Below are 27,790 nucleotides of genomic sequence, written 5' to 3'. Positions count from 1 at the left end.
CCAGCAAATGTTTATTCTAAACACTCAGGCAGATAGATTCAGATAAGACAAGATAACCTCTGTTACCTTTAACCTCAGTTACACAGACTGATTTTATCAGAGGGAGGGTTACATACAAGGGGGGGGGGGGGGAACTTATAATTTAACTTCAAGTTGTCTTTTAGAAAACAGTAAGGCGATATTGACATTAATCAGACCTGCTTTGTATCAGAAATGCTGGCGATATGCCCCTTATTTTGGATGCCTTTAGATTGGAGTTTTCCAAAATAAAATTCCTGTGATTTCTGTAGCATACACAAAATGTGTCGCGGGATATCGATGGAAGCTTAATCATTTATCACTCGTGATCTCCTCCTCGGAATGCTGTAGATCGGAGTGTGACCCCTCAAAAAGTGACGTTGCATCCTTCCTGTGTCTATAAAAGTGCCTCACGCGTGGACTGGATCTGTTGCGCGGAGGCAGAAGGGAGGAGAGACTGTCCAAGGCGCGCATGTAAGGCAGGAGCCGATTGATCCAGCCTTTTAGGACCATACCAGACAGTACCAGTTACAAACTGAAAATACCGCTCACCCAACTTTTTGTTTTTCACCATCCCTTAAATTTCGTTCATCTAGCTTTTATTTTTTTTCTTTGTTCGAGAGCACCTGCCCGGAGCATACAGCGGTACATCCGGCTCCTCATAGCGGGATCGGGAGTTGGACAACCCAGCTGCGCAGGAGAGCTCCCCTGCAAAACGCGTCATGGGATACCGGAGAATCACTGCCGCTTTTTGCATATACACCTGAGGGTTTTGTGGATTTACAATACCGTTTTTAAAAGAAAAATAAGACAGATTTGCTCATTTTTAGAAGAAACTTTTGTCAGTCACCCGGAGCTTTAAGCGTCTGCCAGCGATTATCTGTTACTTTATTCTAACACGCGGTTTAGATTTTGGTGGAGAGTTGACAGGATGGTCTCCGACGGCTTCAAATTGGTCGTTGTCATCTTGTGTTGTTCATCACTCACAAATGGTAAGAATTCATTCATGCGTATGCAGATTAGTTATTTACGCGCAGCAGAGTTTTATGCATGAAAGAAGACAGTTTTAACATCGCACAGTTTGATTCGTTTCAGTGAATGGCTGACATACCACTACATACAAATATCTCACATAATCAGCTCAGTTACTAGGAGGTGGAATACAGAGTGGCTTCTTTTTCTTCTTCCTCTTCTTCTTCTAAGTATTATAACAATCTGCCTCTTCTTGGACCCTAACTTTTGTGGAGTATTTTTAATTATGTATGAATGTGACGGTAGAATATTCAGTTTGCATGCTTGTAGGATGTAGAAAAATTCCGCGGTAGCAGTTTAAGGCTGTCATTGGACCTGCAGTTTTCACTTGAGCCACTAGAGGTAGTCCTGTCCCGTTGTAATTGGTAATTATTGACAAGTTAATAAAAATGTGTTGACTCTGACAGTTTATTATTACAGTTGTGCACACTTTATATTGTACTATAAGACTGATTTCATTGATGAAATTTCGATTTGGATTGATTTAGGTTTATTTTCTAAGATATTCTGAAGAAATTGCAAATAAGCCTTTTTGCTATATATTATGAAAAACATTTGTTCCAGCAATTGTCACATGTGGGTGAGCAGGATTAAACATTTGGGGAAGAGAATGTATGTTTTTTTTTTTCTGACAATACAATCAGCTTCATTGTCTCAGTGTCACTAACCACAAAAACAAGACAGTGTTTAAAAGGTGGATGTTCTTCCACCTTGTGCCAGGTCTAGAATGCCACTGAGATACACAGTAAGTCTTCCTCATCATCTCCAAATAAACAGCCTATCCAAACAAAGGAAATACTGTTCACATTCACCCCCTACCCCCAACCACACACACACACTCATACACACTTTTAACCCATGAAGCTTTGTCTGCAATGTTTTTAAGTAGATTTCCTTCACTGTCCACACACAAAGCGTGGGAAAGACACAAGGAGGAAGCGGACGTAGGGGCAAGAGACAGCCTGGAATTGTTCTGGCTAGTAAAGGTCACGGAAATGTGACACGCTACCTGAGCAAAGATTTCTTCCCGGAGCTCCTTGTGCTCATATTGAGCTATGTCAAACTCCATCCGCAAGACAATGGCAGGGAGGAAAGGAGGGAATTGTTTCTGCATTGGAGCTACCTGGTAGAACCATTAGTTATTGATGGTGCATCAGGCTGTCTTTGTGTAACAGGCTTATTGTGGTAAATATGGCACAAAGCTGTAAAGATATAATAATAAGGCATGTTAAGCACCAAAATGAAGATTTATGTTGCATCTTGTCTGTGATACCACAGTGTCACAATATTAACTTTATTATCAGAATTACAGAGAGACATTGATAGAGGACCATTTTACTGAGACATGTTTTAACAGTCTTTGTCTTAGTAATTACAGCGCTGGTTGAGAGGAAAATGGTAATTGCTCTGTCTAAAAAAAATTGTGTTCTTTCTGATATTTTCTTCGTATTTAACTTGCAGCTGCTTCTTGTTCAAAAATGAGCACAGACCAAGTGTTTTGCTTTGTGACACCAATTTAAATGAAGCATAACAGCTCAGGCTGGGAGAGATGATGTTTTTGCTGCTCTTTGTGACTAGATGCTTTCATTATAGATTTATTTAAATAGGTATGTGTAATGAATATTGAATTTAAGGCTTATGCATATCACTAGGAATGTGATGCAATAATATTAATTGCAGTCAACAGTGTTTGTAAACCTCATAGATGCCATATAGAGTTAGTGTAGAGTTACATACAGTAACTCTATATCTAGAACTTGCTGCTTTAGTTCGTGGTATTTTAGGGCACCGGCCAAACTCAGGGAAAACGGTGAAGGAAGGTGATGGTTGAAACAAGTAATGATTGAGGGGATGAGTGAAATCAAAACCTATCAATCAACCATTTTGTTTTTCTACAATGTGGATAGTGTTTCTTTTGAAGCAGCCCTTCTTGCAGAGGGAGTGTATCTTGTGTCTAATTTGTTTTGGAGTCATTTTTTCTTTCCTGCTCAGATACTTGAGATGAAGTGGAAAATGGGAGTGATGAAAGGTCAACCAAGTGCAATGGGGACTTGTTGCTCGCTGGCAGTACAAGAAAAACACATCCACATACACACACACTCACCTGGATTGGGATATTTAACTTTACAAATTGCTTTGTGTAGCTATGCTTATAGGATGATTGCAGCATCTGGGCCCTACTAGGCATATCCACCCTGAGCTAGCAATATATTTTCTTTGAATCCAGCATGAGATTTCAATTTCAAGGAGCTTCTGTCTGCTTGCTCATCTTAATCATACATTATGGAACAGGAATCCTCTGGGTTTACAATTTAGTACTCTCATGCAGGAGATTCCTGTTTGTTGGCTCTACTCAACTTTATATAACCTGGAGTGGCCACCCATCATGGCCAGATGTTCCTTTATTTTGCTTTTTTAAGAGGAGTCATTTGGGGCATTTTGCCTCTAAATCTCCCAAGGCTAATATATGGGTAATAAAAAAAGGCACTCTCCTTAACTGTTGTCTTGACCTTGCAGTTGGCAAAGTGGAAGGGCTTCAGAAGGGCTCTGTATGAGAGAATGCGCCAGGACACATGTAGCACAGCTAAAGCAGTGGCCGTGGTACCTCAGTTTGGCAGGTGGTTCCGAGCCTTGGCAATGGTTTCAGCTTGGTGTCGTAATTGTGCTACTAGAGTTTTGAGCCACTTGTGAATTTGTCTCTGTTTGTCTTGAAAGTTTCAACCTAAAGGCAACATAGTATGAAATGTAACTGGCACAGAACACTTTAGCAGCAGGACTGTAGCTGCAGTATCATGGCATGAAGCCATCACACTATGAAAAAGTGTCATTCTTTAACTAAATTCAGACGTAGTGGGTATAGAGCATCTAACTTTGATTTTCAGTCCAGTTCCTTAATAGGTCGAGTAGTGGCAAATCTGTTTTGAATGGTCACTTTTAACTTATCAGTCAGACACATGCATCCGTTTATGTATAGTATATTGTTTTGCATCATTAATGATGATTATAATCATTAGACTATCTGCACGCTTAAAGGATCGAGTGTTATCCTTTTGCACCAGGACAGGAAGCTTATCTCTCAGACTGGTGATCATTCGCTACTGTTTTGCTCCTGTTGCCATGGTCAAAGGCAAACGGCAAAGGTGATTCACCACCACTGGCCCTGCACTCTTTTGTCAACTCTTTTGTAATTCCCTCTCTGCCCTTTTTTATGTATTTTGTCATCACAGAACTACAATCATCATTCTGTATTGTTACTTTTACCTTGAAAACACCAAAAAAAAGAGTCGCCTGACTCTCAAGACAGTTGCGTTGTTTCGTGGCGGGATGGGAAGTACAGGCAAGTGAATTAAGTGGTCTCACTGCAAAAGATAAGGGAATTCCGCACATTATGCCAAACACTCTAAGGGCTTCAATACAGTGACAGTACAGTTATTTCATACATAGTAACAGTGGTATTTTTTTATTACACAACAGCTAACACGAACCACCTCCTTTTCCCTCTGCTTCTTCGTTGGTGGTCACATATTACTTGTTACTTCATCAATTTGTTGTATCCTCATCCTTCAGTTCTGTAACATTTTTGTAAAACAGTAACTCTGTGCATTAGTTACTTGATTAGAACAAAGGGCTGCAAATCAGTCCAGAATTACAGGTAACCAATAAGAAGTATAATAATATTTCAACCAACAACAGCACTTCACTCTTATGGACTTCTTTTCTCAGTTTATCTCACCATTGTTGTGCTCAGACTATCTGAATATCTGTCAACATGTTACATCATAATACACCAAATTCATGCTATTTTTCTGATAATAAATAACATTACATTCTTTTATGACCCTTTACCTTTAAAAAGACATTTGGTGAAAGGCAAGCAGGGGAGTCTTGGGTCAAGAATTTCAGTTGCAGTGCTGAAGCTCTGGCTTAGATTAATTGAAAAACTCCTTTAGTTTTTGTCATTGTTTGGCTGTTCTCAATGAGCAAATATTTAGATAGCATTTTCTGAGGCACAAACATTTCAGAGTTGTGTAGAGTAGATCCTGAAATCTGTCGCTGTTTGAATTTTCAGTCTATTTCCTGACTGGTAATGAACCTACAGCTCCACAAATGTTTTCCAAACACTGTGTCCTGTGCCACTTCCCTTCATCAATGACAAGTGAGGACAAGGACATAGAAATGTGATCCAGGTCTAATGTTAGTTAACTTGGCCTTGTGTGAATGATCAGTTTGATGCGGTGTCACTGGCTCAAGACCTGGTCATCAGTTGACTGAGTAAATTTGTTTGTTCCATTCCTGTCCTCTTTTTAATGGGTCTTAATGAGGACCAGCTTCAGGGCTCTTTGAACCAACAATAAGCACAATTTCTGGCTTTTTTTAAGCGATCTGCTGGAGGAATGCAGCACACAGCTGTTGCGGGAGGTTAAGGGTGTTGGGACGCTTGCTGAGGTCAGTGTTGGGCAGGCACTGGGGCACATGGGAGTTTTGAGGGTGTGGGTGTAGAGAGACAACCATGGGGTGTTTTCTTTTTTGGCTTTTAGTGGGCTGTTGGGGGGCCCTGCTGATTCATCCATCTGTAGCGAGTTACTAAGGAGAATACAGGAAAAAATTGGCAGTTTTTAAGAAATGAACTCCCAGTGCCCGTGCAATTGAAGGTCAGGATGATGTTTTTGGTGGTTTCGGTGGTTTTGTGTACAAGCAGATACCAGCCCTTGCATGCGTTGGTTTGACATAAGTCAAAATAACGACACCTACAGAGAAACCAACAATAGAAAGTTATTAACCTGTAAATTGTGGTTGTGTGATTGTTTATTAAGGTCAGGAACCACAATTTTTATTAATCTAATATACAGCTGAAAGCACGTGGTATCACAGCATGAAAGTGTGTGAGGCACAACCCTTCCCCTCTGCATAACCTTGGACAATAAAACAATGATGTTGTAATATTTTGTGAGGAAGTCAATATTGAGTGCCACTGCCAACACTGGCAACGTCAGCTCATTCTTAGCACAACAGCTGTTCTCAATAATAGACAAATACTAGGCAAATGTGTGTGTTAGCATTTTATAAATGCAGGTGTACTTTCTACGTTCATGAGTTTCCATGTGCATGTACATGCGTGTGTGTCCATCAACTCGTTCATGTGTCAGCATGTCAGCCTGGTAGTACACTGGTTGTGTAACTCCATTGTCTTTCTTTATGCCGTGCTACAAATAAAGGTTTCCCTGAAGGCTGTCATATTTGGAGGGTTGACTTAATAAACTTGTTTTCTGACCACAGTGACAAGCTGTTCAGGGATCTCAGTGAAAAGAAGGAAATCACATATGGGACCATGACACCTCCTGGACAGCAGGGAGAATCACTGTGTTTCCTATGTTGAACGCTGTTAGAGAGACCTCTCAACAGATAGAGCTGGCTGTACACCAAATACAGGCCACCTTTGAATCCAGCATCGCAACCTCCTATTTTCCCCCTGATAATGTAATAATAGAATTTAGAGGGCAAGGTCAATGGTAAATGAAAAAAAGACAAAAAGAGAGGAAGGGAGCACCCACTAAATAAAGGAGGTTGAGCGGTTGATTTACAGGAAACTCGTGCAAAGACACATCAGGGTCTGCCTGGGTTCTCTGTGGTTCTGACTGGTTTGACCTTTGAAAGTGGCAAAGTGGCACAGCTGTTCTCCACATTGTCCCTTTCCTCCCATTATTCCACTTTCTCTCCTTCTTTCTTTCTTTCTTTCTTTCTGCTCATCCCAGGCCACTATTCATTCAGCAACCTGCCCTCCCGGCAACGGAAACACCCCCAGTGCTCTCATAGTGTGCACTTGCATAAGAGACAGGAGGAGATCAGCACAAAGTGAACCCACATTAACAGAGCTGAAGTGATTCATGGGAATTTCCAACAATGTTTTCCACTGTACTGTTTAATGTGATAGTGACTGAAAGAACACTGTTAAAGAGATGCTGTAAATATGGAGGTTTGTTGTTCTTTGTTCCTAAGTGCTCTATGTTTGTGTGTGTGTCTGTTTCTGTTTCTGTCTCTGTGTGTGTGTGTGTGTCTGTGTGTGTTTTCAACAGGGCATGTGGACAGAGAGCACTCACCAAAGATTCTGCCCGCTGGGAATCCCCTCATGTTTCATGTTAATCATTTGTTAAAGCTCACGTGCAGGTATGTAAAATAGCCAGTGATGAATAATGTAAATTCCTGATTAATGTAGAAATTTCACTCAAAGGAGTTTATGACTATTGCCCTGTCCTGGTCAGTTATCAGAGGTCAGTCAGGAGGAGAAGGGTCTGTATCTGAACGGTCACTTCCATAACGTTTAGACCCTAGTCCTATTATATGACAGAACAGCCAGGGGGAAAATAAGCTGGACATGCCTGGTCCTCACGGCACTTGGTGGATAGAAAGAGACTGGGACAAACCTTGACAGGAAGCAGTGGTGGTGGTCCACATTTATCAGTGTGTTGCAATTTTCTTTAGGGGTGGTGGGACCCAAGTGTGCTGCGTTCACATTTGTTAAGAATTTAGAGAGTCTTGCATCATTCTGTAGGCCCGCAAGGAATGTTTAGAAACTCGTCTATCTAATACAATGCTTCCCTACAAGGCCATATGCTAAAATGCCTGGCCCATGTAGTACTGACTTGTTTTCTGTCACTGGATAGGACCTGGAGGTTGCTTGACCCAAAATTCTGCAGGCAAAGGCAGTGGTATGCAAAACATGTTTGATGTTCCTCTGGGATCTCTTTAATGATGGTTTTAAAATGGATTCTGTGTGGAAAGAATGTGTTAGCTGAGCACATCATTCAAGGGAAATATGTTCCCATGTGAAAGTTCAAGTTATCGGATGACTCAAGATTAACTCAAAATAAACTTAAAATGAACATTGAGCCAAAAAGTCCCAAGGGGAGAAGCAGCTGCTGCCACCCTGAACTAAAAAGCCTGTAAGGTCATGGCCAGCTGCGACACTTCCCCTCAAAATAGATCCAACTTATGCAGCGCTTTGTTTACAGAGAGCAGATCAACACCAATGTAATGTTGATGTGTCAAATCCAACATATTTAATAGTACATTTTCCTCATCGTGTATTATCAAAGCTGAGTGACCTTATTTAACTGACCTTGTCTTCCAGTTCATCTAATACTGTCCCACTCTTGTCTTCTGTCAGAGGTCATGGCCCACTGCATTGGACACTTGCTGATCATCGGCGATCCGTTTCATCAGAGGGGGTGAAGATGGAACAGTGTGATTCCAGACATCACTCAAACTGCAGCCAACTGACAGTCAAACACTTGAGTGGCAGTGACACAGGGAGCTACAGCTGTAGATACTCCAAAGATGGTTCAGACCACATCACCTCCACCTATGTCTACGTCGAAGGTGAGACCTGCAGAGCGCTCCTCGCATGGGATTCTGGCAGTGACCAGCTCAGCTTATCAGCCCTTTCTTTATGAAATGCAGTCAGTGAATCAGTGGGAACAAGAGAGCAGAAACCCGTGCGGTCTTTGTTAGATTTATGACGTTCAAATTATCCCCTCCAGACCACTGAATTTAAGTTATTTTCCAGCATGAGAAAAACTGAATATAATGATGTTTAGAAATAGAAAGAACTAGTCCATAAACTGTAGTACCGATTGGGGTTCTTTCTTTTTGAACTGAATTGTTTTTCTTCAATCTATGATTTAACTGTGTTTGTTTTTGGAAAAGCCATGGAAGACTCCTGATAAAAGAAAGATTTTCACAGTGTGATTCTCATCTGCTGAGGGTGGGGGTGGGGTTAGTGCTGAAATGAGTTCACAAATAGTGGCACTTAATGGGCAGAATGAAATGGTCGATGAGTAATCTGGCATTTTCTACACTGTACAAGAGCTGGAAAACATCCACTTCTGCAAGAAAAAGGGAATGAATAAGTCAGCAAGAACAGAAGAAAAAGTGAAAGAAAAATGTCAAAAAAGGGAAGAAAGTCTAAGTAAGTAAGAAGGAAGGAAAGGAAGGAAAAACACTGTTTGCAGTTCTTTCTAAATTTTGAAACCTGTTTTGAAACTACGTATGACTACAGTTATTCCTTACATGCAGGATCCTGACTTAAATTTACTCATATTCTGACTGTGCCACAGTTCTCCGCAGAAAGTAAGACAGAGACAGAAAGTGCTTTCTTTGGTACTATGGTTTCTTCTGAAGGTGGAAGGGTGAGCATTGCATGGGAAGCCCTGGTCACTGACTATTTCCTGCTCTGGCTACTGTTTCCGTAAGTCTCCCCTAAAGCGTCAGACGGCACCAGTTACAGTTATGCTATTATACAAATGGAGATGGTGCCAGGCAACACATTGAGAGCAAGTCAGCCTCAGTTCATTTCACCTAGATGTGTATGTTTTTTAGACTTTGAACAGTGGGTATAAATACATTAGATAAGGATAAAATTATGAAATATTGTCTAAAATATGTAAATAATTGTTGACAATGAGGACCAAACTAAAACTGGATGCACTTTGTTCCTTCTCCTGCTGTTCTGTGAATGTGGTTCCCACTTCCCCTAGCTATCAGGCAGCCTGCTGTGCCTGTGTTTAGTCTAAAATTCTTTTTTCAAAGCTCTTCAGCTGTTTATTAGATCATTTTCCATGCTTCCTTTTCAAATAATAGTTCCTTTATCACACCACTGCGGCTTGACCTCTCACCAATCGCAGACTATTTGTACAGTCGTGACGTTCCCACAGCTGTTATGTGATGCGTGGCTCCCAGTAGGAACACACCACTATAGCCTCATAAGTCTATCTGTGCTCTGCTGCCTTATCCGGCTAGAAGGAAGTGATCGCTTTATTTGATCGCGGTGTTGGATGCCCTGATTCGGTTGCACTGCTCTGGCATAATAGTTTTTTCACACTCCAACAAAACATGGTTATCCCAAAGGACAAAATGTGAGGGACCACATCTGCTTTGAAATGCAGTTTCAGTTGTATTTTAGATCTCACTGATTTTGGAATTTGTTTGTTTTTTTTTTGTCCCTCAGATCCTGAGCAACCTTTTGTGGAGCCTTATTATCCAAACCCTACCGTCCTGGGTATCTACAGGCATGAGACTACCCTGACGATCCCCTGCCGGACTTCATCTCCTGATACAGTTGTAACACTAACAGGGGTAAGGCCTCACGAAGGCAATCATCACTGTATATAATACACAGGACAGCACTTCATATACCTTTTTGGACTTGAACCTTAAGGTAAGTCACACAGTACATCGTCTGATTGCTATTAAGATCAAGACCGATCATAAAGATTGTTATTAATACCATAGCATGGTGTCCTTGTAGTTGTGTTTCCCCTCTGTGCTTAAGGCATCTCAGTGGTTCTCACACCCTTTGTGTATTAAATCACTCTAGCACAAAGAAACAGTCCAGGGACAGTGGCTTCTCCGAGGGAAGCTCAGAGGCGGCGAAGGGAGTCACCCTGTCTGCTTCCTTTAAGAGCAGGAAGGTGCTCTAAGAGTGTTTTTCTCAGAATAGACTCTCAGACTAAATTTAGTCCTCTCCTACTACAAACATCAGGAAATGCACTAGAAAAACAGTACAAACTGTGTCCAGTCACAGGAAACAACAGGTAACTTATGAGGACTAAAACATGAGGTCTCCGTGATTGCGCAATGCTTTTCATCTTAATAAGCCTGATTGTGGTCAATAAAGACAACAGCATGAAAGCAATATTGACAAAGTTACCATGAGAACCCCAAAAGTGTGTACTTTTTGTCATACTCATGATTGATATATGGCTATGTGTCATAGTGCCTACTGTGGACAAACACTTCTGACTCAGATGGAACAGATAGTGGTTGAGTGACCTTCCTGCTATTCGAAAATCTATGGCACTCCTCCTTCCTGCTCCCTTTCCTTCCTTCCTTCCCTTCCCTTGCCTCTTCTCCCAGCCTGACTTCTGGCATAAGAACAAACAGCAGCAGGCACGTACATCCTTTTCCGAGTCTGCAATGTTTTCTGCTTCATCACATAAATGATTGCAGAGGTTGCACTCCACAAAACAATAAAAACTAAGTAGGCCTTCACTGTCACAGATGTCTGTCCCCAGCTGAGCCCAGCAGAGCATGAGTTACATGCTAAATGAAGATGACCACATAACACTACACTTCCATCTGGCTCAGTGATCGTTAGTGAACATGTGTCACCAAATATATATCTCTAACCTCTCTGCTCTACTCTCTATATATAGCAGCACCCACCTTTATCAGAGGAGGTTCTTAAGGAAATGGTATGGGATCCAAAGGTGGGATTCAAGATTCCCTATGGTCCTTTCACTTCGTACGGTATGCTCACCTGCAGCACTGTGGTCAGCGGTCGTGAGTTTGAGTCAAGATACTTCCCTAAAAGACTGAGTGAGTCTGTTGTCTTTCTGGCCCAATCTGCTCATTGAAAAATGAAGACAATTTCTGATTAAGAGGTTTCTCTGTTTCACAGACTTCTTCTCTCTTTTGTCCCCATATTATAGCTCAGGTTCTTAATAATGTGAAAATCACTCCAGAGCGTGTCAAACTGTTGGTTGGAGACACCCTCATCCTCAACTGTACTGGTGAAACCACCTATAATGGAAGAATCAACTTCACTTGGGATTTTCCAAGGAAGACAGTAAGTTCCGGAGTTACTGTTAATACTGTCCTATTGTATGTAAAAAGGACCATCACAGATTTTAGCTGTGGAGTTTATGGTACTTCCTTTGTCTTCAGGAAAATCGACATCATACAATCAAGACCAAAGACAACCCTGCTAGGGTCCTTGTGATGAGCAAGGCTTTAGTGTTGCCAAACATTACCATGGAGGATAAGGGGGTCTACAGCTGCAAAGCTGAGATTGAGCCCACAAAACACATGACTGCCACAGCAAAAGTCAATGTCTATAGTGAGTATGCATTGGATGGGTTAAAAATCAGACACTCAAAACTTCCACAAGCTCTAAAAAGTTTCTTACAAAGTATCAGAATACAAATAAATTGTCCCACAAAAGAAATCATTTTAACATCTTAAATTACTGTATCACTATGCTATAACCATATGAAATTTTCACATCCATTTTCCTCCAGCATGGCTTCCAATGTCTTTGTCTTTTGTTGCAGAGCATCCATTCCTCACCATCTCCTATAAGTCCAAGAAGGCAGTGACCGTCAGAGAAGGTGGAGAGAGTGTTGTGTTTGAGCCCAAGGTCAATGCTTTGCCTCCACCAGACACGTTAGCATGGTAAATAACAGTTTACAGTAACAATGAAAACTGAATATTGTGGATTGAGTGCTGCAGCACATGCACTATAAAGAACTGGGCTAAACCCTATTTTATAATTTTCTAAGTAAACTGTTTTCTTTTTGATTGTTATTATTATGCATGGTTAAAAAATAAACTTTTCCTGCTTCCAATTTTCAGGTATAAGGACGGCGTCCCTATCATGGAGAATTCCACCTGTTACATGATGTCTAATTTCAGCTTGATCATCGCTGATGTGCAGCAGAAGCATGCTGGGGTCTTCACCATAAGTCTGGGCAACCAAGTGAAGGGCCTATACACAAATCTGAGCTACACTCTTCTAGTTGAAGGTAAGCTGTCGCCATAACCCTGATAATGACTTCTGATCCTGAGGAAATGAAGCAGTGCCTTGGCTGTGGACTGAGGCTGCCCCAGCGCTGTAGCTGCTTTCAGTCCAGTTCTCTGGACGGCAGGTAGCAGCTCTAGTATGAGAGGAATTTGGGGGCTTGTTGATTCCAGGGCTGGATTGACGTAGCAGGCAGCTGTTGTTGATTATTGGGGCTCTTTTGAAGGGGCTTGGCGCAGTGTGTAAATGGCCTGGGCTCTTTTCTGCACGCAGACTCCAGCCGTTCCAGACCCCCCCTAGTCCCCAGCATTTATTTGCATCCTCACCATGTGTATATACAGTGTAGCTCATATAAGCAACATGTTCTATGCAGTATGTATTCAGCTTGAGGAAAACACGGACTGAGCGTGTAATTCATTGTTATGATGTCTTTGTAAAGACTATTTATAACTGTTAACATGAGGTCGCAAATGTTTTCGTATGTTAGGTAGGAACTTGGATGAAATCCACTTTCGACAGAGAACAGACAAGTGTCTATCAGTTACTTGAAACATACCAGTGGTGGGGGTGGCAGAGCTACTTCATTGCATTCTTTAAACATTATCAAGCAATCCCAATAGCGTGCCAAAAAGTGGAAGAATCAGCTTCTTTCTGGCATGTATATGCTTTATTTATGGTTCTTGGCTGTCCCGCTTCACAAAACTTAAATTTATTGGAATGAAAAAAAATAAAACACACAGACACAAACAAAGTGAAGAGAGATTCCTGGTATCAATTAGGGAACTATTTTAAACTTTGTTCATCGGTTGTTTAGAGCTGTCACAGCGCTACAGATCCTGAATGAATAGACGTGACGACGTCTGTGGTGGGATGCATATTTTTGTGGTTTGCCAAGGGATATCACTGTGTCTAGGTTGACTGTTTCAGCTGTTCAAAATGATGTGGTTCTACCTCTTGAGGTGGCACAATGATCTTTGTCTGTGGTTAATCACAGCACACAGTTGATTCGTTGACCTGGGCATGGGCCACAGTGGGGTCGTTCTTTGACCTACAGCCCCGGGCTTGGTAGTCATCCTGCCATTCTTCTCAGTAGTGTCTAAAGGACAACTGGTGTCACTGGCACCTTTTTCATGGCTATCCATCATGACTGTCGTCCCTCATTATAAAGACATTATGAGATTCCACGCTGGGCTGGGCTGGCTTGGGAGACGGTTGATCTAACTTGTCTCTGACTTTCTCTCTCTCTCCCTGAATTTTTGTGCGTCTGTGTACTTGTGTGTGTTAACATGCACTTCTCTCTCTCTCACAGTAAGACCAACTATTTCAGAGGCGGAGCTTGCAACTGTGAACGTGCAGCCATACATGTTTGGCAAACAACATCAGCTAACCTGCACTGCTGACGGGTTTCCCTTGCCAACCATCACTTGGCTCTGGCAGCCCTGCCAACCAGACCAAGCACATACAGAGTGAGTCACCATCTCACTATGTTCTACACAAGGAAATTATTAAACTTGATTTTCTTCATTCATGGCCTGTTAATTTCCTTCAGTTTTGAAGAACTAAAAGCATTTCAGAGGAAATATTTTTCATTTTAAGCGCAATTTCATGATAAAAATGTTTTATATACAGAACACTTTGTGTTATGTAACCTATGTCTAGTCTCTAAAAATCTTTTCCATGGTTTAAATAATTGAATGTGCAATAGCACCACATCAGTCATGAACACCGAACATAATCTGATTCGAAATCAGTTGCATGCCATTAGCTACCATGTGGTGATCCTGCTTTGAGGGTGGTGTTATGTACTGTATGTTCAGCTTTAGCTCCCAGTTTACAGGAGACTAAAAGATCTGATTCAGGTTACACTTAATTCCTAACAGTTGTCTTTGTCCAGAAAACGGTTTGTGCACTTTACATGTTTAATATCTTAGGCTAAACAAAAATGGTAAATAATGCAAATGTGCCTACTGCTTTAAATATGAAGTTGTGTCTCATAAAACTGCATAGCATTTGTACCAATTCCACAACTGTATTAGAGGACAAAAACTTAAATGCCACCACAGTATTTGAGTGGTATTCATAAAAACACAGAGAAACAGCATCACAGACTTAACAGCAGTTATGTGTAGCAGCCAGAGCCACCACTTCAGCCTGGGGATCCCACTATAAAACAGATAGAAAATTGACTGAATTGACTTGAGCCCAGAAAATGACACATTAATCAAAGGAACACCACCCTCGAGAGCTGCCCTCTCGTTTGTGGTCAGTGGTTCTGTAGACTGAAAGGGAAACATCAGGGAGATATATTAATCTCAGATTCCCAGAGCTGTTACAGAGCCATACAGAACTGAGTGTATGAGTGACTGTGCATGAATACCGGCCTGGTAGTGAACCCACAAACAAGATGAACATTCCCTGAGATCCTGGCTCGTCAGTGACAGCAGGAGACCTGCGAGTCGTAAGATCAGGAAAACAATGGGTCGTTACCCTTGGGTTATCAGGCCTCAACACCATTAACAAAAACAACATTGTGGACTAAAAGAGACAAAATTATGTTACATATTACATAGTGTTAATCCACCAGTGCTTCTGTTATTGTATTCATTAAATTATCTCTAAAACCCACTTACACTCGGCGGATTTATGAAAAATAATAGCAACGGGGTAGTTTAGTCTAAGCAACTCTTTGTGCAGGCCTAAAGCTAATCAGGACTGGCACTAGGAACAGTGGCTGGGCAGTGGCAGGCAGCTAATGAGACAGAGGAACAGCTACAGCCTGGTGGGAGGCCAATTGTGCAAAATGTTTGTTTTATACAGGCCTGACCCTGCAAAGTACCTGTCACTGTAAATCTACCATGTAGCCCTTCAAGATCTCGTCTCATTTAAATCTGTGGGAGTTTGAAGAGGAAGGTAAATTTGGGGTCTTAGAAGGGTTTAGAGGTTAGGGAAGCTTGCTGTGTTGCATGTGGAATAAGGCTTATACCGTAGGAAGCAGAAAAATGGGGGTGCCTTTATCACCAGGTTAAGAAGTTATCAGCTGTCCCTTGTTGACCGTCAAGGTCTTAGGATCAACCTTATCTCCTCTGGCCAGAAGATGGGGGGGTGTTCCTGTACGAGGTGACGCATAGCACAGCCCTTCCTGTCGCTGTTGCTGTTTCCTCCTCTGCCTCTCCTCTCATCAGGCTGATTGTTCCCCACCACGGGCGGTGAAGGGTTTGGGGGTGGGGGTCAAATCCTTTCTTTAGGTTTTATAACCCAGACAACCTGGTATAGACCTGGACTCTATCCAGATCAGTCTCAGTGGATTTTTAAAATATCCTCAGCCTTTCAAGAATAAAGCATTTACAACAAGCTAGCAAGATGTATATTATAAAGATGTGAGCAGGATGTGTTTTTACTGTTACACCAAGGTTTCCAATTAAAACAACATACAGGTCTGCTTTTTCATCTGTGTTGTATTGCTTAACACTTGTACATCTGTTTTAACACATACTGGTAGCATGATTAGATGGTCAGTTTCATTGCATTTTTTTCTGTCCTGCAGTTGCGTTGCTGACACTGAGCCAGTTTTGGTCACCACTGATGACAGGGGAAATTACTCCCACAACTGGATTAAGAGCATAACCTCCAAGCCTGAACTGGTTAAAGGAAAAAACAAGGTATGTGGTTTAACTTACTGTGTCGTGTTTCCACACATTATTTAAACAATGAATTCACTGGTAAAATACTTTGTTCACCTTGAAATGTGGTTGACAAATAACAGTGACCGACTCAGCAGTGGGATTTATATGAGAAAATGTGTAGAAATCCACAGAATAGCCGATAGCTAGGTCAAGGAGAAATTTCCCGTGACCAAGGCTTGAAAGTCAGATTCAACATCTGAAATCAATAAATCCTCACAATTTGGCAGTGATGCAGTACTTGTCTTCACTGAAAATGATTCATGATTTTGTCTGCATTAGTTTTCACTTATGTAACTGTGACCAAAACCCATGAAAAGGCCCTCAGCAGTCCCCTTTGAAGGAATCAGTTTTGTTTTTCTTTGCTGCACTTAAAAAGACGTGATTTATTCATGGAATAAGCAACCAGGAAAATCACTTGGTTTCAAGCATATGATGTGGTACATCTGAAAAGGTGATATATTGATAAAGATTGTACATTTGTAACATGAAAATGAAAGATCTAGTACACTGGCATAACTGCATTGGTTTTCCTGTAGTACAAAGGTCTCCCTAAAAGAAGCAAGATCACTACCAGAGCATTCCTGACATGGTGTACCCATAACTGACAGACACAGTTCATTTCCCCCTACTGAAGTGAAAAACAACCTCCATTTTACAGATTTTTTTTTTTTTTTTTGAGCTAAGTCTCATTAACAATCCTAAATCTCTATAGCTTAAGCCATGCATGTGCTGAGGGGTGAGAACAAACCTTTCTAGAATCTATGTTATGTCATATATTACCTGTGGAGATGAGCCACTGCACACAGATAGTAATTAATAATTTTACATTTGGGCAAAATAAACATTGAGGCATCATTGTGAAATCTGCCAGTCTGTTAGTTTTTCTTAAGAAACAGCAAACCTAAAACATGGCATACGTAGGGGAAACTGTAGACATCCCTGCAAATGTCCTTTGGGAGTCTGTTACTAAAATTGTTCACCCCTAACATAATTAAGAGCAGGCCTCCTTTGCCTTACGAAAGTCACTCCATAGGATTAGGTTAAAAAAAAAAACATTATTGCAGGCTGGGTCAAATTAGGGCACAGATTCATTGGCATACATGTTTTCTGCAGGAGAAAGAATCAGTGGTCCTTCTTAATCCAAATCTTCCTGGACACTGTTTGAACCTGCATTTCTGGTGAATAGCAAGGAACTTTATCAACTTCTGTTCTGTCATTAAGTTTGGAAAAATTTTACATTAGGCCGGTCATCAGTTCTAATATGTTTCTGACATAAGTAGGGTGGCGGCACTTATTTACAAGTACCTGTGGCCAAACGCTGGTGCTTTATGAGGGTTAGGACTAAGGGTCAATGATAACAAGCAGCGGTTTAAAAGAAGAGGGATTTGTTGGAAGTGAATTCCTCTCTGTCACCCCGCATAAATCGTGTTGGCCTGTGAATAAGAGCATAGTCAGGGCTGGGCCTCTGAGTGGCTCCCCAGAAGGCCCAGTAGAGAAGCAGACTGGCCGAGGTCATAATATAAAGAAAACACGGGGGGAAGACATGGGCACAGAGGTCACAGTGCGTCTGGTCAGGTCACCTTCCAGGGACTGTGCGCAACCATTTAAATGACTGTTTTCAAGCTTGGGTTACATCATGGTGAGTAATAGCTGTAACATAATACCATTAGGCCACTCCATCAGTGTTTTGACAAATCATAGCAGCATGAATTGAATAGCGTGATGTAACCCTTTAAAACTATTCTTTTTCTGCCTGTTTGTATGCTGAAAACATTGTGAGTACACAGACTCTTAAACAGCCTCATGCCTACAGCTGTGTGTCTGAGAGTCAACACAATAGTTCCTACAAGCACAGGAAGTTTAGGCCAGCGTACACCCAGACAATACACCCACATCATTCATTCTCTTTGATGTAGCTGACTGCCCCCAAAAAACAGATGTCACTATGAACACTAAACAGAACCCCACGCTGTCTGGGGGGTTTCATCTATTATTTTGTCTATTTAAGCCATTAAAATGTTGTACTAGCATGATGACAAAATCAAGTGTGGAATTAGAAGTGCTTCCCAGGGAATGAGCATAGAGCCCCAGCATTAGATCTATAGTGCAGGTCTGAAGGTGGCTCAGTGGGTTAACTCCAGATGTATCCTTTCATTAATGTCACACACTGGAGAGTAAAAAACAGACCAGGCTTGGTCCAGACGTCCTACTTGCCTGTCCACAGCAACTCGCTGATCTGATGGTGACTGAAACCACAAGGATAAATCACACTAAAAGTTTAAGTTACATTTGAAACCCAAATTGTGATATTAAACATTTGTTGTTTGTCTTCATGTGCTTTGAATGATCAGTAATAATTGCCCTGTTGATCCCAACTAGACTGTGAGTACACTGGTGATTGGAGAGGCTAGAGTGTCGGGAAAGTTCTCCTGTAAGGCCAAGAATGAGATTGGCCACAGCACAATGACGATCCCTTTCTATGTTGATGGTAAGTGAGTACAACAGCTGAAACATCAGCATTTAAATCTTAACAGCTGAAAGTGCATGCAGAGATACTGTACTGAGTTTTACTGTAAGTGCAAAATGCCCTATACCGTGCACTGGATTCTTTCAGAGGATCTACACAGAGTACACGTTGTAATGAATTGCAAGAACAGGGAAGGAATGTGCAGATTGTATTGTGCAATAAAGAGACCAGAGGGGGGCATTAATTGAAACCATCTTTGACTGTAGCTGAATGGCTTCAGGGCGGAAGAGAGGCAAACATGTCCTGAGCCATATGGAGTGCTATAATGGCACGCGTTTAAAAACAGCTATGAATAACTGCATTCCTGCTTCAGTGCCAGCAGGTCATTCCTCCTTATCTGTGAGACTTCTGCTTTGAGAATTTACTTGTTTATGTACATATGAACTTTTCCAAATGTTCCCAAAATTAATATCTATTGGACAGATATTCAGTGGGGATGACGTGTCACTGCACACAAGCACAGTTCCCTTTGCAACAAAGTGAATCATTTTTCCTTAAAAGTTGAGTGAATCACATCTCTCGAAGGGTACTGCTTTTGGAGGAGAGTGGATGTAGGTGAATACAATTGAGAAGATGCCAAGTACCAAAAAAAAACTGTCTCCCAGAGAGGGAGAATTCCCAAGAGCAGTCCTGCTCTCTTCCAGAGGTGCAGAAAATGGAAAATTATGGAATACTGCTAATAAAAGAGGACAGAATTGTAATAACAGCTGTCTTCTCTTACTGAACACAGAATGCTTTCCAGCAATCTGAATAAACAAGCACAGTCTGATTCCCCTGGGGCCCAGACTCAGCTTCACTCCAATTGGATGAGTTCAGGAGCGCCATCAGCAATGCTGTCCACCAGCAACATGCTTCCAATTAACAGTGATGAAACAGGAAATAACTGCAAGTTTGACATTCCTGGCCTTGTGACGAGCAGCTTTGTGTCAAGAACTATTGTCCAAAATAGGTCTCTGGCCACCAGGATATGTGCGTCTGCTCGTGTCTATGAAACAGATGACACAGATTCATGTAAAATTCTTTTTATTCATAATAAGTAACTCTAATTGACCCCATCTGATCACTGAATATATCTGGAACTGAGGATGAGTTAACGTCATCGGAATCCTAATTTACTGCATTCATCTACTTTGTCTCACCAGATAACCCTGAGGAAATTACCACTGAACCTCAGACAGCCGACGAGCGGAATGACGTCAATTTGACCTGTCGGGCAACTCGCTACCTCTACACGGACCTGCAGTGGTTGGATTCCATGAATCAAACAATCACTTCCAACGTGTCCAGCCTCCAGTTCAGCCAGTACTCCATTTCCCTTTCACTCCATCTGCATAACGTGTCCCAAAACAGTACCTCAGGGTACAAGTGCCAAGCATACAAGCTCCACAAAATGGTTGAACTCAAGACCGCGGCACTTACTGTAAATGGTAAGTTCGAGGAGGATATGATAAGCCGATTGAATTTCTATTGTTAGCAACTGTTACCGGTTGCAACACCACTGCAATAGGTTTCATCTGTCATCGATACTCAGCTGATAAGAGGAAATTAGTTAGTTGTGCGGAAATGTAGCTCTGTGATAACTGTGCATGCTACTATAAATTAACACACACCAGAACAGAGAAGACAATCTTGCAACACTTAATGAAATTGCTGTCTAAGCAAGACAGTAATAAAGTGACAAGATCTCAAAATGAAACTGTTTTTTTTTTTTTTTGGTGCAGCAAGAAAACGTCCTTGGCTGAGTCAAAATCTGACTGATCAGGCTGTGAACAGTAGCAGCACCCTGATACTGGCTTGCTTTGCTCAGGGAGTTCCTCATCCCAAAATCAAGTGGCACAAAAATGGTGTTCCAGTGGAACAAGGTCCAGGTAACTTGAGATTAGTATTTCATGCGCTATGATGTTTAAGTTTTGCTCACACTCAAGTGCCTGAATATAATTTCACCTGGCTTTTCACTACTGCCAGCATGCGCATGCACAACAATTGAGTTATACGTTCTATAGGCAAATTTTTTTATACTTCACGGCCCCGGTTTGACTGAGAGTTTGTGTGTTGCAGGTATCACACTGGGGAAGGATGGGGTTCTGACCATTGAGAGGGTGAAGAAAGACGATGAAGGTCTGTACGAGTGTATAGCCCATAATGAGGAGGGTATCGCAAAAACAAGTGCTGTTGTTACTGTGCTCGGTAAGTCATGCAGAAGCCTTCAGATGTTAACTACCTAACCACCAGAACAACACTCTGACATGCTGCATTTAAGATACTGGTTTCTCAGTGTGAAGTCTTGTATGCTTATGTCCAACCAGAACTTCTTCTCACCACTACATATAGCTCTGGTTTGACTTCAGTGTGAAAAATGTCCACTGACAGAAAATCTGTGGCTGCCAGGAATGCCAAGTGAATTCCTTCTTGAGTTTTATGATCAAGGCTCTGGCTGAGGGTCTTTACCTTGAGGACATGACCTCTGTGAAGTGTTAAGAGGTCCACTAATGAGTGCAAAAAGATTGACTGCTACAACAGCCAAGGGACTGGAAACACACAGAGGATAATTAGAGTAGAAGGCCTGTCTCTTAATGTGTTTGCCTGTGTACCTTTTACATATAAAATTAATTGCATGTTGACATGTGAAGGTGGGAATGGCAATGTGGGTGAGCTGTCATGCAACCAGTCTTTTTCCACATCTTAAACAGATTTTTATCAAGCTGAACTTTATGATGTGCAAGTTGTTGTTATTCATTCCATCTTTACCGCAAACATATTCCCTCAACAAGCTGTATGCATGTTCTGCTTTGGTTCTTTAGTCAAGGATCACATGGAATAAGAGCTGGAAAAACATTGGGGAGATTTAAGGGATATGAGCTTTCAGAGTGTCAACATTGATGGTTAGAAAAACAGTGTTTGGAAGAAAATTCCATAGGCAAAAGCACGGTATGCATGTCCCAAACAAACCAGAAACAAACACCAAAGTGTGTTTCCACTTCCTTTTTATATACAATCTCTCAGAGAAAATTTTGGAAGACACAAATAAACCAAAAAATAATGTGAAATCAAAGACTCGGCATCTTCAGTTAAAAACCAGGCTCTTGGTTTGTAATTTCGTAACAGACTGTTTTCTTATTACAATACAGCACAAATCCCTGTCAATATAATACAATAACTTATGAGATCTTGAGTACACAGTTGTTTTTTTGTCAAAGAGGTCTGGTAGTTGACAGGAATACTTCTCATTCCAGGGGATGAAGGGAAGCCAAACATTGAGGTAATAATTCTGGTGTGTACGGGAGCTGCAGCCACGTTCCTCTGGCTCATGCTTATCCTCTTCATCCGAAAGTTGCGGAAGGTAAGGCATCACACCACTTTTTTTTTTTTTTTTTTCCCCACAAGCCACATGAGATGAGCTTTTGCTTCATATTCTTGATGCCAGCTATTTTGGCTCCAGTGACTTTATGGAGGAGACTGACTCATGCTTCTTGTGAAATACAGTTTAATGGAAGGATAAATTTAGCAAGTGTTTATGATTTCCACATTTCCTGACAGTTGGGAAGTACTTGTATGTAGGGTAAGGCCTCAGAGAAGAACATAATGTGCTTGTGTGACAAAAACAGCGAGGACAAGTATGCGTGTAGAGCAAGAATTTCATGTGAACATTTTCACAATCACCGATCACTTAAAACAAGTCGTAAGTTCAAAAATCTGAGTTGTTCCCTGGTCCTCATTGTCGGTAACTTCTTTGGGATAATCATGAAATTCACGTTTGTTCTCTGACACCTTCAGCAACCACCACACTGTAAGATGGGTCCATCTATCATCATTGACCCTGATGAGTGTCCCCTCGAGGAGCAGAATGATCTTCTTCAGTATGACAGCAGCAAATGGGAGTTTCCCCGGGACCGCCTGCGGCTAGGTGAGCACTGTGCAGTCCTTCCAGTGCAGGGAAAAATGTCTCATAGTGAAAGAGTTTCATAAATTGCAGATTGCTGTAATAAGGCATCAAGTGCCTACAGTTATTTGCTTGCCACCCTCTTAATTTTTAATATGTTAACATCATTTTAAGAGGTTTGCTGCAAAATTCAGGCTTCTTTGCTGAAATTAGTAACTTTTTTGCTGAATAGAACAATGCCATATGTAACTAATTCCTCACTAACATAGCCACATTATGGTACAAGGAATAGGTGTCACCCCTCTCTGCAGCTGGTGTGTAGGGTCATTACTTATCAGTGACCTGCGCTGTCATCCAGTCGTAAGCGAACCATAAATTCTTTAGCAAAACTGCCCGGTGATCAGAGTCTCAGCGTCTTGTTTTAATTACAGACCCATAGCCTGACTGACAAGGAATCCAGTCTGATTTTTCTGACCCAGGGACAGGATGTGTCTAATGGTGACCCATTTATAAAATACTTTCTTCCTTTGCCAGGCAAAACTCTTGGCCACGGAGCTTTTGGCAAAGTAGTGGAGGCTTCTGCCTTTGGGATCGACAAGCTCTCAACCTGCAAGACTGTTGCTGTCAAAATGCTAAAAGGTAGGATGTCAAAAAACATTATTTTTTAACTGTGGCTCCAACTTTATTGCTTTATTGTAAAGTAACAGGTAGTCATAATAATGTACTTTTTCACACAACTTTAGTTTGCCCACATGGCCTCTCTGGTTCACCTTTCATCATAGACAGGACAGCGTTAACGTCACAGCTTTTACTGTTGTATTAGTAGCAGATGAAAATCAGCCGTCTGTCATTTCTGCTGAAGATTTATTTCTTGTTCACATTGCAGACTCATGAGCTACAGCTCCACATATGCCTGCAATTAATGTTTGTATGGCGTATCAGTTCAAAGCAAAGCATGCAATGTTTGTCCTTTGCAAAGTGCAGTTAGAGGTAAAGGCTAAGACCTCTAACCCTGTTCTTGACAAACAAATTGAGCATGTGCAGTATGTCCAAGATCTGCAGGTGAGGAAGAGTTCAAAAGTGTAAGAGAGGGAACAAAATGAGCAATAAAAACCATGTTTATGTTTGCTACATTTCAGAAGATCCAGTTTTCATTTTCATGAAGAATTATTTACAGTCCCATTCCAACATCTTTCCAAATACACACAGCAGGCCCTAAATGTTGGATCAGAATGAAAACAGGAAAGCCAAGAAGCTAAAAAAGACATTTAGCTGTTTCATTTACCACAGCTTTGCATGTGGATGACGTATCTAATTTTTTTGCGTTACCAGAGAAGCAAATTTAAGCTCTATCAGTGATTGGTGATAAGGGAGTGATGTATCAGTAAGGATGAAAAATAAGGCTGTTGCTTAGATGTCTTGGTCACTGTCATAATGTTAATCATGTTTCATCATAAATCACAGGCTCTCCGCAAGGAACAGACTCTCTGGCTGTTGTTAGTCGTAGGTCAAACTTAATGGAAAGCAGCAGGTCTCCTCAAATTGAGCGTGGTTTAGCTAGAGACTCCCCGGCTGCTTTAGCTTCTAGCTCATAAATATCTGGTTGGTCACAGCAACATAAAACAACCTCTAAATCTTGATTTTCATAGTTCAGGTCGAAGACATTACATCGCTGTTCAAACTTGTCAAAGTCAGGTGTGTAATGTGAGCACCTCCCGTTTTATCTCTCTAATTTTGTTGGCATTTATCTCTGAGGATTTCCTCCATCAAAAGCATATTACTGGACCTAATAAGTAATGTTATTATTTTTCCATTAGATTTAATGAACTCTCACAATTCATTTCCCCAGTAATCCATAGTGAGGCTTTTTATTGGGATTTCTCCCTAAACTTGCACCAAAACTAGAATTTCTTCTTAAAATTCATGAGTGAGGCAATGTGAAAAGATGTTATCATCTGGATATACATATTTTGGTTACTAACATTTACTGGTTTGATTACTAACTGTATGAGACATATATAAGATTTTTGAGTTGCTAACTTGAACAAACTTAAGCTAATATTTTTCTGTTTTTGCTGACTTCTGCAAAAATAGTTCTATAAGTCCCCATATGTCAACAGTTATTACTGGGTGTTTCACAGCAGATGGTATTTATATTATATATTATATATTATATATATTTATATTTATGAAGTAAGATTTATACTGAGACTTCTGCATCATTGGGAAAAAATGAAAATTCCATGCTCTGTTGTAGTCAAGGAAAATATTCACCACTATTAAAATGTTGATTTTATGTTATGTTTGATTTGTTATATAAAGTTTGTATGAAAATACATTTCAACATGATAACAGACCTGCCTATTTTTCATACCATTAACTTTGCCTATATTAACAAAATTTTCTTGTGAGATGGGCTCATTTTATTTAATTAAGTGTTCTGGTCCTCCATCTTTACTTTATAAAAGTGAAAACCACTTTCTTCTTATTGTTATTACATTTTCATACAGTTTGGGTTTCCAAGTGTACGTAAATATAGTATTGCTAGATAGATCTTAAAAATCCTAAAGAACTTAAATGAAAATTTAAATTATTATGAAAATGAATATCCTTTTTGTCAGGATGTTTAATACACTAACTCTGAACAACTCCCTTGTTTGTTTACGTTATTACAGGAGGCGCTACATCAAACGAGCGGAAAGCTCTGATGTCAGAGTTAAAGATCCTGATCCACATTGGCCATCACCTGAATGTGGTCAACCTGCTGGGAGCCTGCACAAAGCCTGGTGGTGAGCTTTATTACAGAGGACGTTATCAAATGCAATCCTATTGTTCTGATATTCAGCTATAAAAAATAGAAGGAAAGAGAAAAGGAGATTCAATTTTTGTTATGTTGCCAGTTAAAGTGCCAGTTTAGGTTTAAATCATCATCTTTATCTTTCTTGCCTTCTTTTATTTTGAAGTATTGCACTATTGTCGTAGGTGTAATCGTAAGAAATATTCCATTTTAACAGGACCGTTGATGATGATAGTGGAGTTTTGCAAGTATGGCAACTTGTCCAACTATTTGAGAAGCAAGAGAGATGACTTTCTTGTTTACAAGGTGAGTCACTGGTTGCATGTATCAGACTTTCCGGCACTCTTGCTTTCTCATCATTTTTAGCCACAAGTTCAGCAGTATTAGCATGGAGTCACTGTTTTAACACCCACGTTTCACCTCATCTCATTTAACATGATATATGGTCAGAGCCAGGACGGTAAAGTGGTGTCGTCGGGGTCATCCTGTGAGCTTAGCGAGTTGATGAAGCGCCGCCTGGAGAGTGTAGCAAGCACCGGAAGCTCAGCCAGCTCCGGGTTCATCGAAGATAAGAGCTACTGTGACTCAGAGGAAGAGGAAGAAGGTAAAGGCCAAGCATGTCTTGCTTCCCTTCAACCCCCACACCCCTCCCACCTCTGTTTGTCCCTCCTGCTGTCTCCCTCCTCACCCCTCGTCTCACCTCTGCTCCAACCCTCCTGCTCAGGAATGAAAGCTCCCATCAGATTGTTTTCTAGCCTGAGTCTGATGGGACGTTTCCTCCTCCTGTTCAGCAGTACAATCACTGCAGCAGGAGCCACTGTCACCCCACTGAGCCTGGGGAGGCCTCTGTTTATTTCCTGTCCTGACCCGAGTGTTGCTCTGATTTCGGGCTCCAGCTCAGGACCAGCACGTTGGCCATGTTGTTCCTCTTGTTATTTCTGGTTTGATTAGCTGTTTACTCAGGTGGGCCAGTGGAAGGACTCCTTTTGAGTTCCTGTCTTAGACCCCCGACCAGCACACTGGGCCCATAACCACACGTTTCACCTGACATCTGAAAAACAGGAGGAATTGTAATTTGTTTTTTATCTCTCACCAGCAAAGGATGTTTTAAAGATGTGTGTGTGTAGGTAGAGACGTGTACGTGACAGGATGAATTGTTTAGATGAAGTGTTGTAGTCCGGGGACTCACAACATTTGCAGTTTCCCCAGGAGAAGTTTAATTGTCTCATCTTATCTGATTTATCTGAAAGGAGTAGAGAGCTGATCACCACACTGACTGCATTTAAAAACACGTCTACATGAGTAGGATTTTTGTCCTAAGTTTAAAGTCCATATACGTCCACTATGAAAAATTGTTCTCACTGGGAAAACTTTATGTTCTTTTGTTTCACAGAAGCTGAGGATTTATATAAGAGAGTCCTGACATTGGAAGATTTAATTTGCTACAGTTTCCAAGTCGCAAAAGGCATGGAGTTCTTGGCTTCTCGCAAGGTATTCTCTTCTTCACACCAATCACTATCGAAATATGTATTCTGTTGTGGAAAAGAGACTGTAAATTGTGTTATATATTATGGAATTATTTTTATTTAAAAGTCATGTTATTTTGATTAAACTTTCCCCAGTATGGTGAAGGATTGCTTTTCTAACCCTTGTTTAATTGGTCTGTTTAAACCAGCTAAGTCTCAGCAGTGTCAAAGCAGCGGAAAACTGCTTCACACTGAAAGTACTATATAAGTAGTCAAATCTTTTTACGATTGGCGTGCATGCAGATCATGCTGAATGTCTCTGCATTGTGAAATAAATATACATTTATTTGTTGTTTAATCTTGCCTCTGTCCAGTGTTTTTAAAGGATATAAGACTAGTATCCATTTATATAAAGTCATTCATGATTTCGGGGAGACCGGATGGAACTATTTTGAGAATGAAGCCATTGTTGAAAATAACCTTTTACAGACCATTTCTTAGCCTGGATATGGAACACATCATTTTCTATTGTAATATCACTGATGACTTGACCATGTGTTGCTCCTGCAAGCAGCCTTGCTTTATAGCATGGAGAGTACCTTGGTGAATTACATTTAAATGCGGAAAACCTGAACTTATATATGTAAATTTCACACAGTAAGATTTTGTTTCTTCCTTTTTTCATTAGTGCATCCATCGGGATCTAGCTGCACGAAACATACTGCTCTCTGAGAATAATGTTGTGAAGATTTGTGATTTTGGACTTGCCAGAGACATCTACAAAGACCCGGATTATGTGCGAAAAGGAGATG

The 27,790-nt window shown here is 41.0% G+C and overlaps 1 protein-coding gene across 1 annotated transcript in view; it reads left to right on the top strand.

The window, feature by feature from the left end:
- The first annotated feature begins 465 nt into the window (after nucleotides 1–465).
- kdrl (kinase insert domain receptor like) overlaps nucleotides 466–27,790 on the top strand; it is a 41,722-nt gene continuing 14,397 nt past the window's right edge. The window contains exons 1-23 of the mRNA XM_041047961.1: nucleotides 466–1,010; nucleotides 7,125–7,215; nucleotides 8,216–8,427; nucleotides 10,055–10,182; nucleotides 11,262–11,424; nucleotides 11,538–11,674; nucleotides 11,773–11,944; nucleotides 12,159–12,279; nucleotides 12,460–12,629; nucleotides 13,935–14,091; nucleotides 16,170–16,284; nucleotides 18,688–18,796; nucleotides 19,978–20,262; nucleotides 20,557–20,703; nucleotides 20,894–21,022; nucleotides 22,069–22,175; nucleotides 22,610–22,739; nucleotides 23,250–23,354; nucleotides 25,391–25,504; nucleotides 25,730–25,818; nucleotides 25,963–26,116; nucleotides 26,906–27,003; nucleotides 27,667–27,789. Coding sequence (XP_040903895.1) covers nucleotides 950–1,010; nucleotides 7,125–7,215; nucleotides 8,216–8,427; nucleotides 10,055–10,182; nucleotides 11,262–11,424; nucleotides 11,538–11,674; nucleotides 11,773–11,944; nucleotides 12,159–12,279; nucleotides 12,460–12,629; nucleotides 13,935–14,091; nucleotides 16,170–16,284; nucleotides 18,688–18,796; nucleotides 19,978–20,262; nucleotides 20,557–20,703; nucleotides 20,894–21,022; nucleotides 22,069–22,175; nucleotides 22,610–22,739; nucleotides 23,250–23,354; nucleotides 25,391–25,504; nucleotides 25,730–25,818; nucleotides 25,963–26,116; nucleotides 26,906–27,003; nucleotides 27,667–27,789 — 3,117 coding nt within the window. The 5' untranslated portion in view covers nucleotides 466–949. The remainder of the gene's footprint in view (nucleotides 1,011–7,124; nucleotides 7,216–8,215; nucleotides 8,428–10,054; nucleotides 10,183–11,261; nucleotides 11,425–11,537; nucleotides 11,675–11,772; nucleotides 11,945–12,158; nucleotides 12,280–12,459; nucleotides 12,630–13,934; nucleotides 14,092–16,169; nucleotides 16,285–18,687; nucleotides 18,797–19,977; nucleotides 20,263–20,556; nucleotides 20,704–20,893; nucleotides 21,023–22,068; nucleotides 22,176–22,609; nucleotides 22,740–23,249; nucleotides 23,355–25,390; nucleotides 25,505–25,729; nucleotides 25,819–25,962; nucleotides 26,117–26,905; nucleotides 27,004–27,666; nucleotide 27,790) is intronic.

The sequence above is a fragment of the Toxotes jaculatrix genome, chromosome 10, assembly GCF_017976425.1.
Source record: "Toxotes jaculatrix isolate fToxJac2 chromosome 10, fToxJac2.pri, whole genome shotgun sequence".
NCBI lineage: Eukaryota > Metazoa > Chordata > Actinopteri > Toxotidae > Toxotes > Toxotes jaculatrix.
The sequence above is the reverse complement of the archived record's forward strand: the minus strand, read 5'-3'. Positions and strand labels throughout refer to the sequence as shown.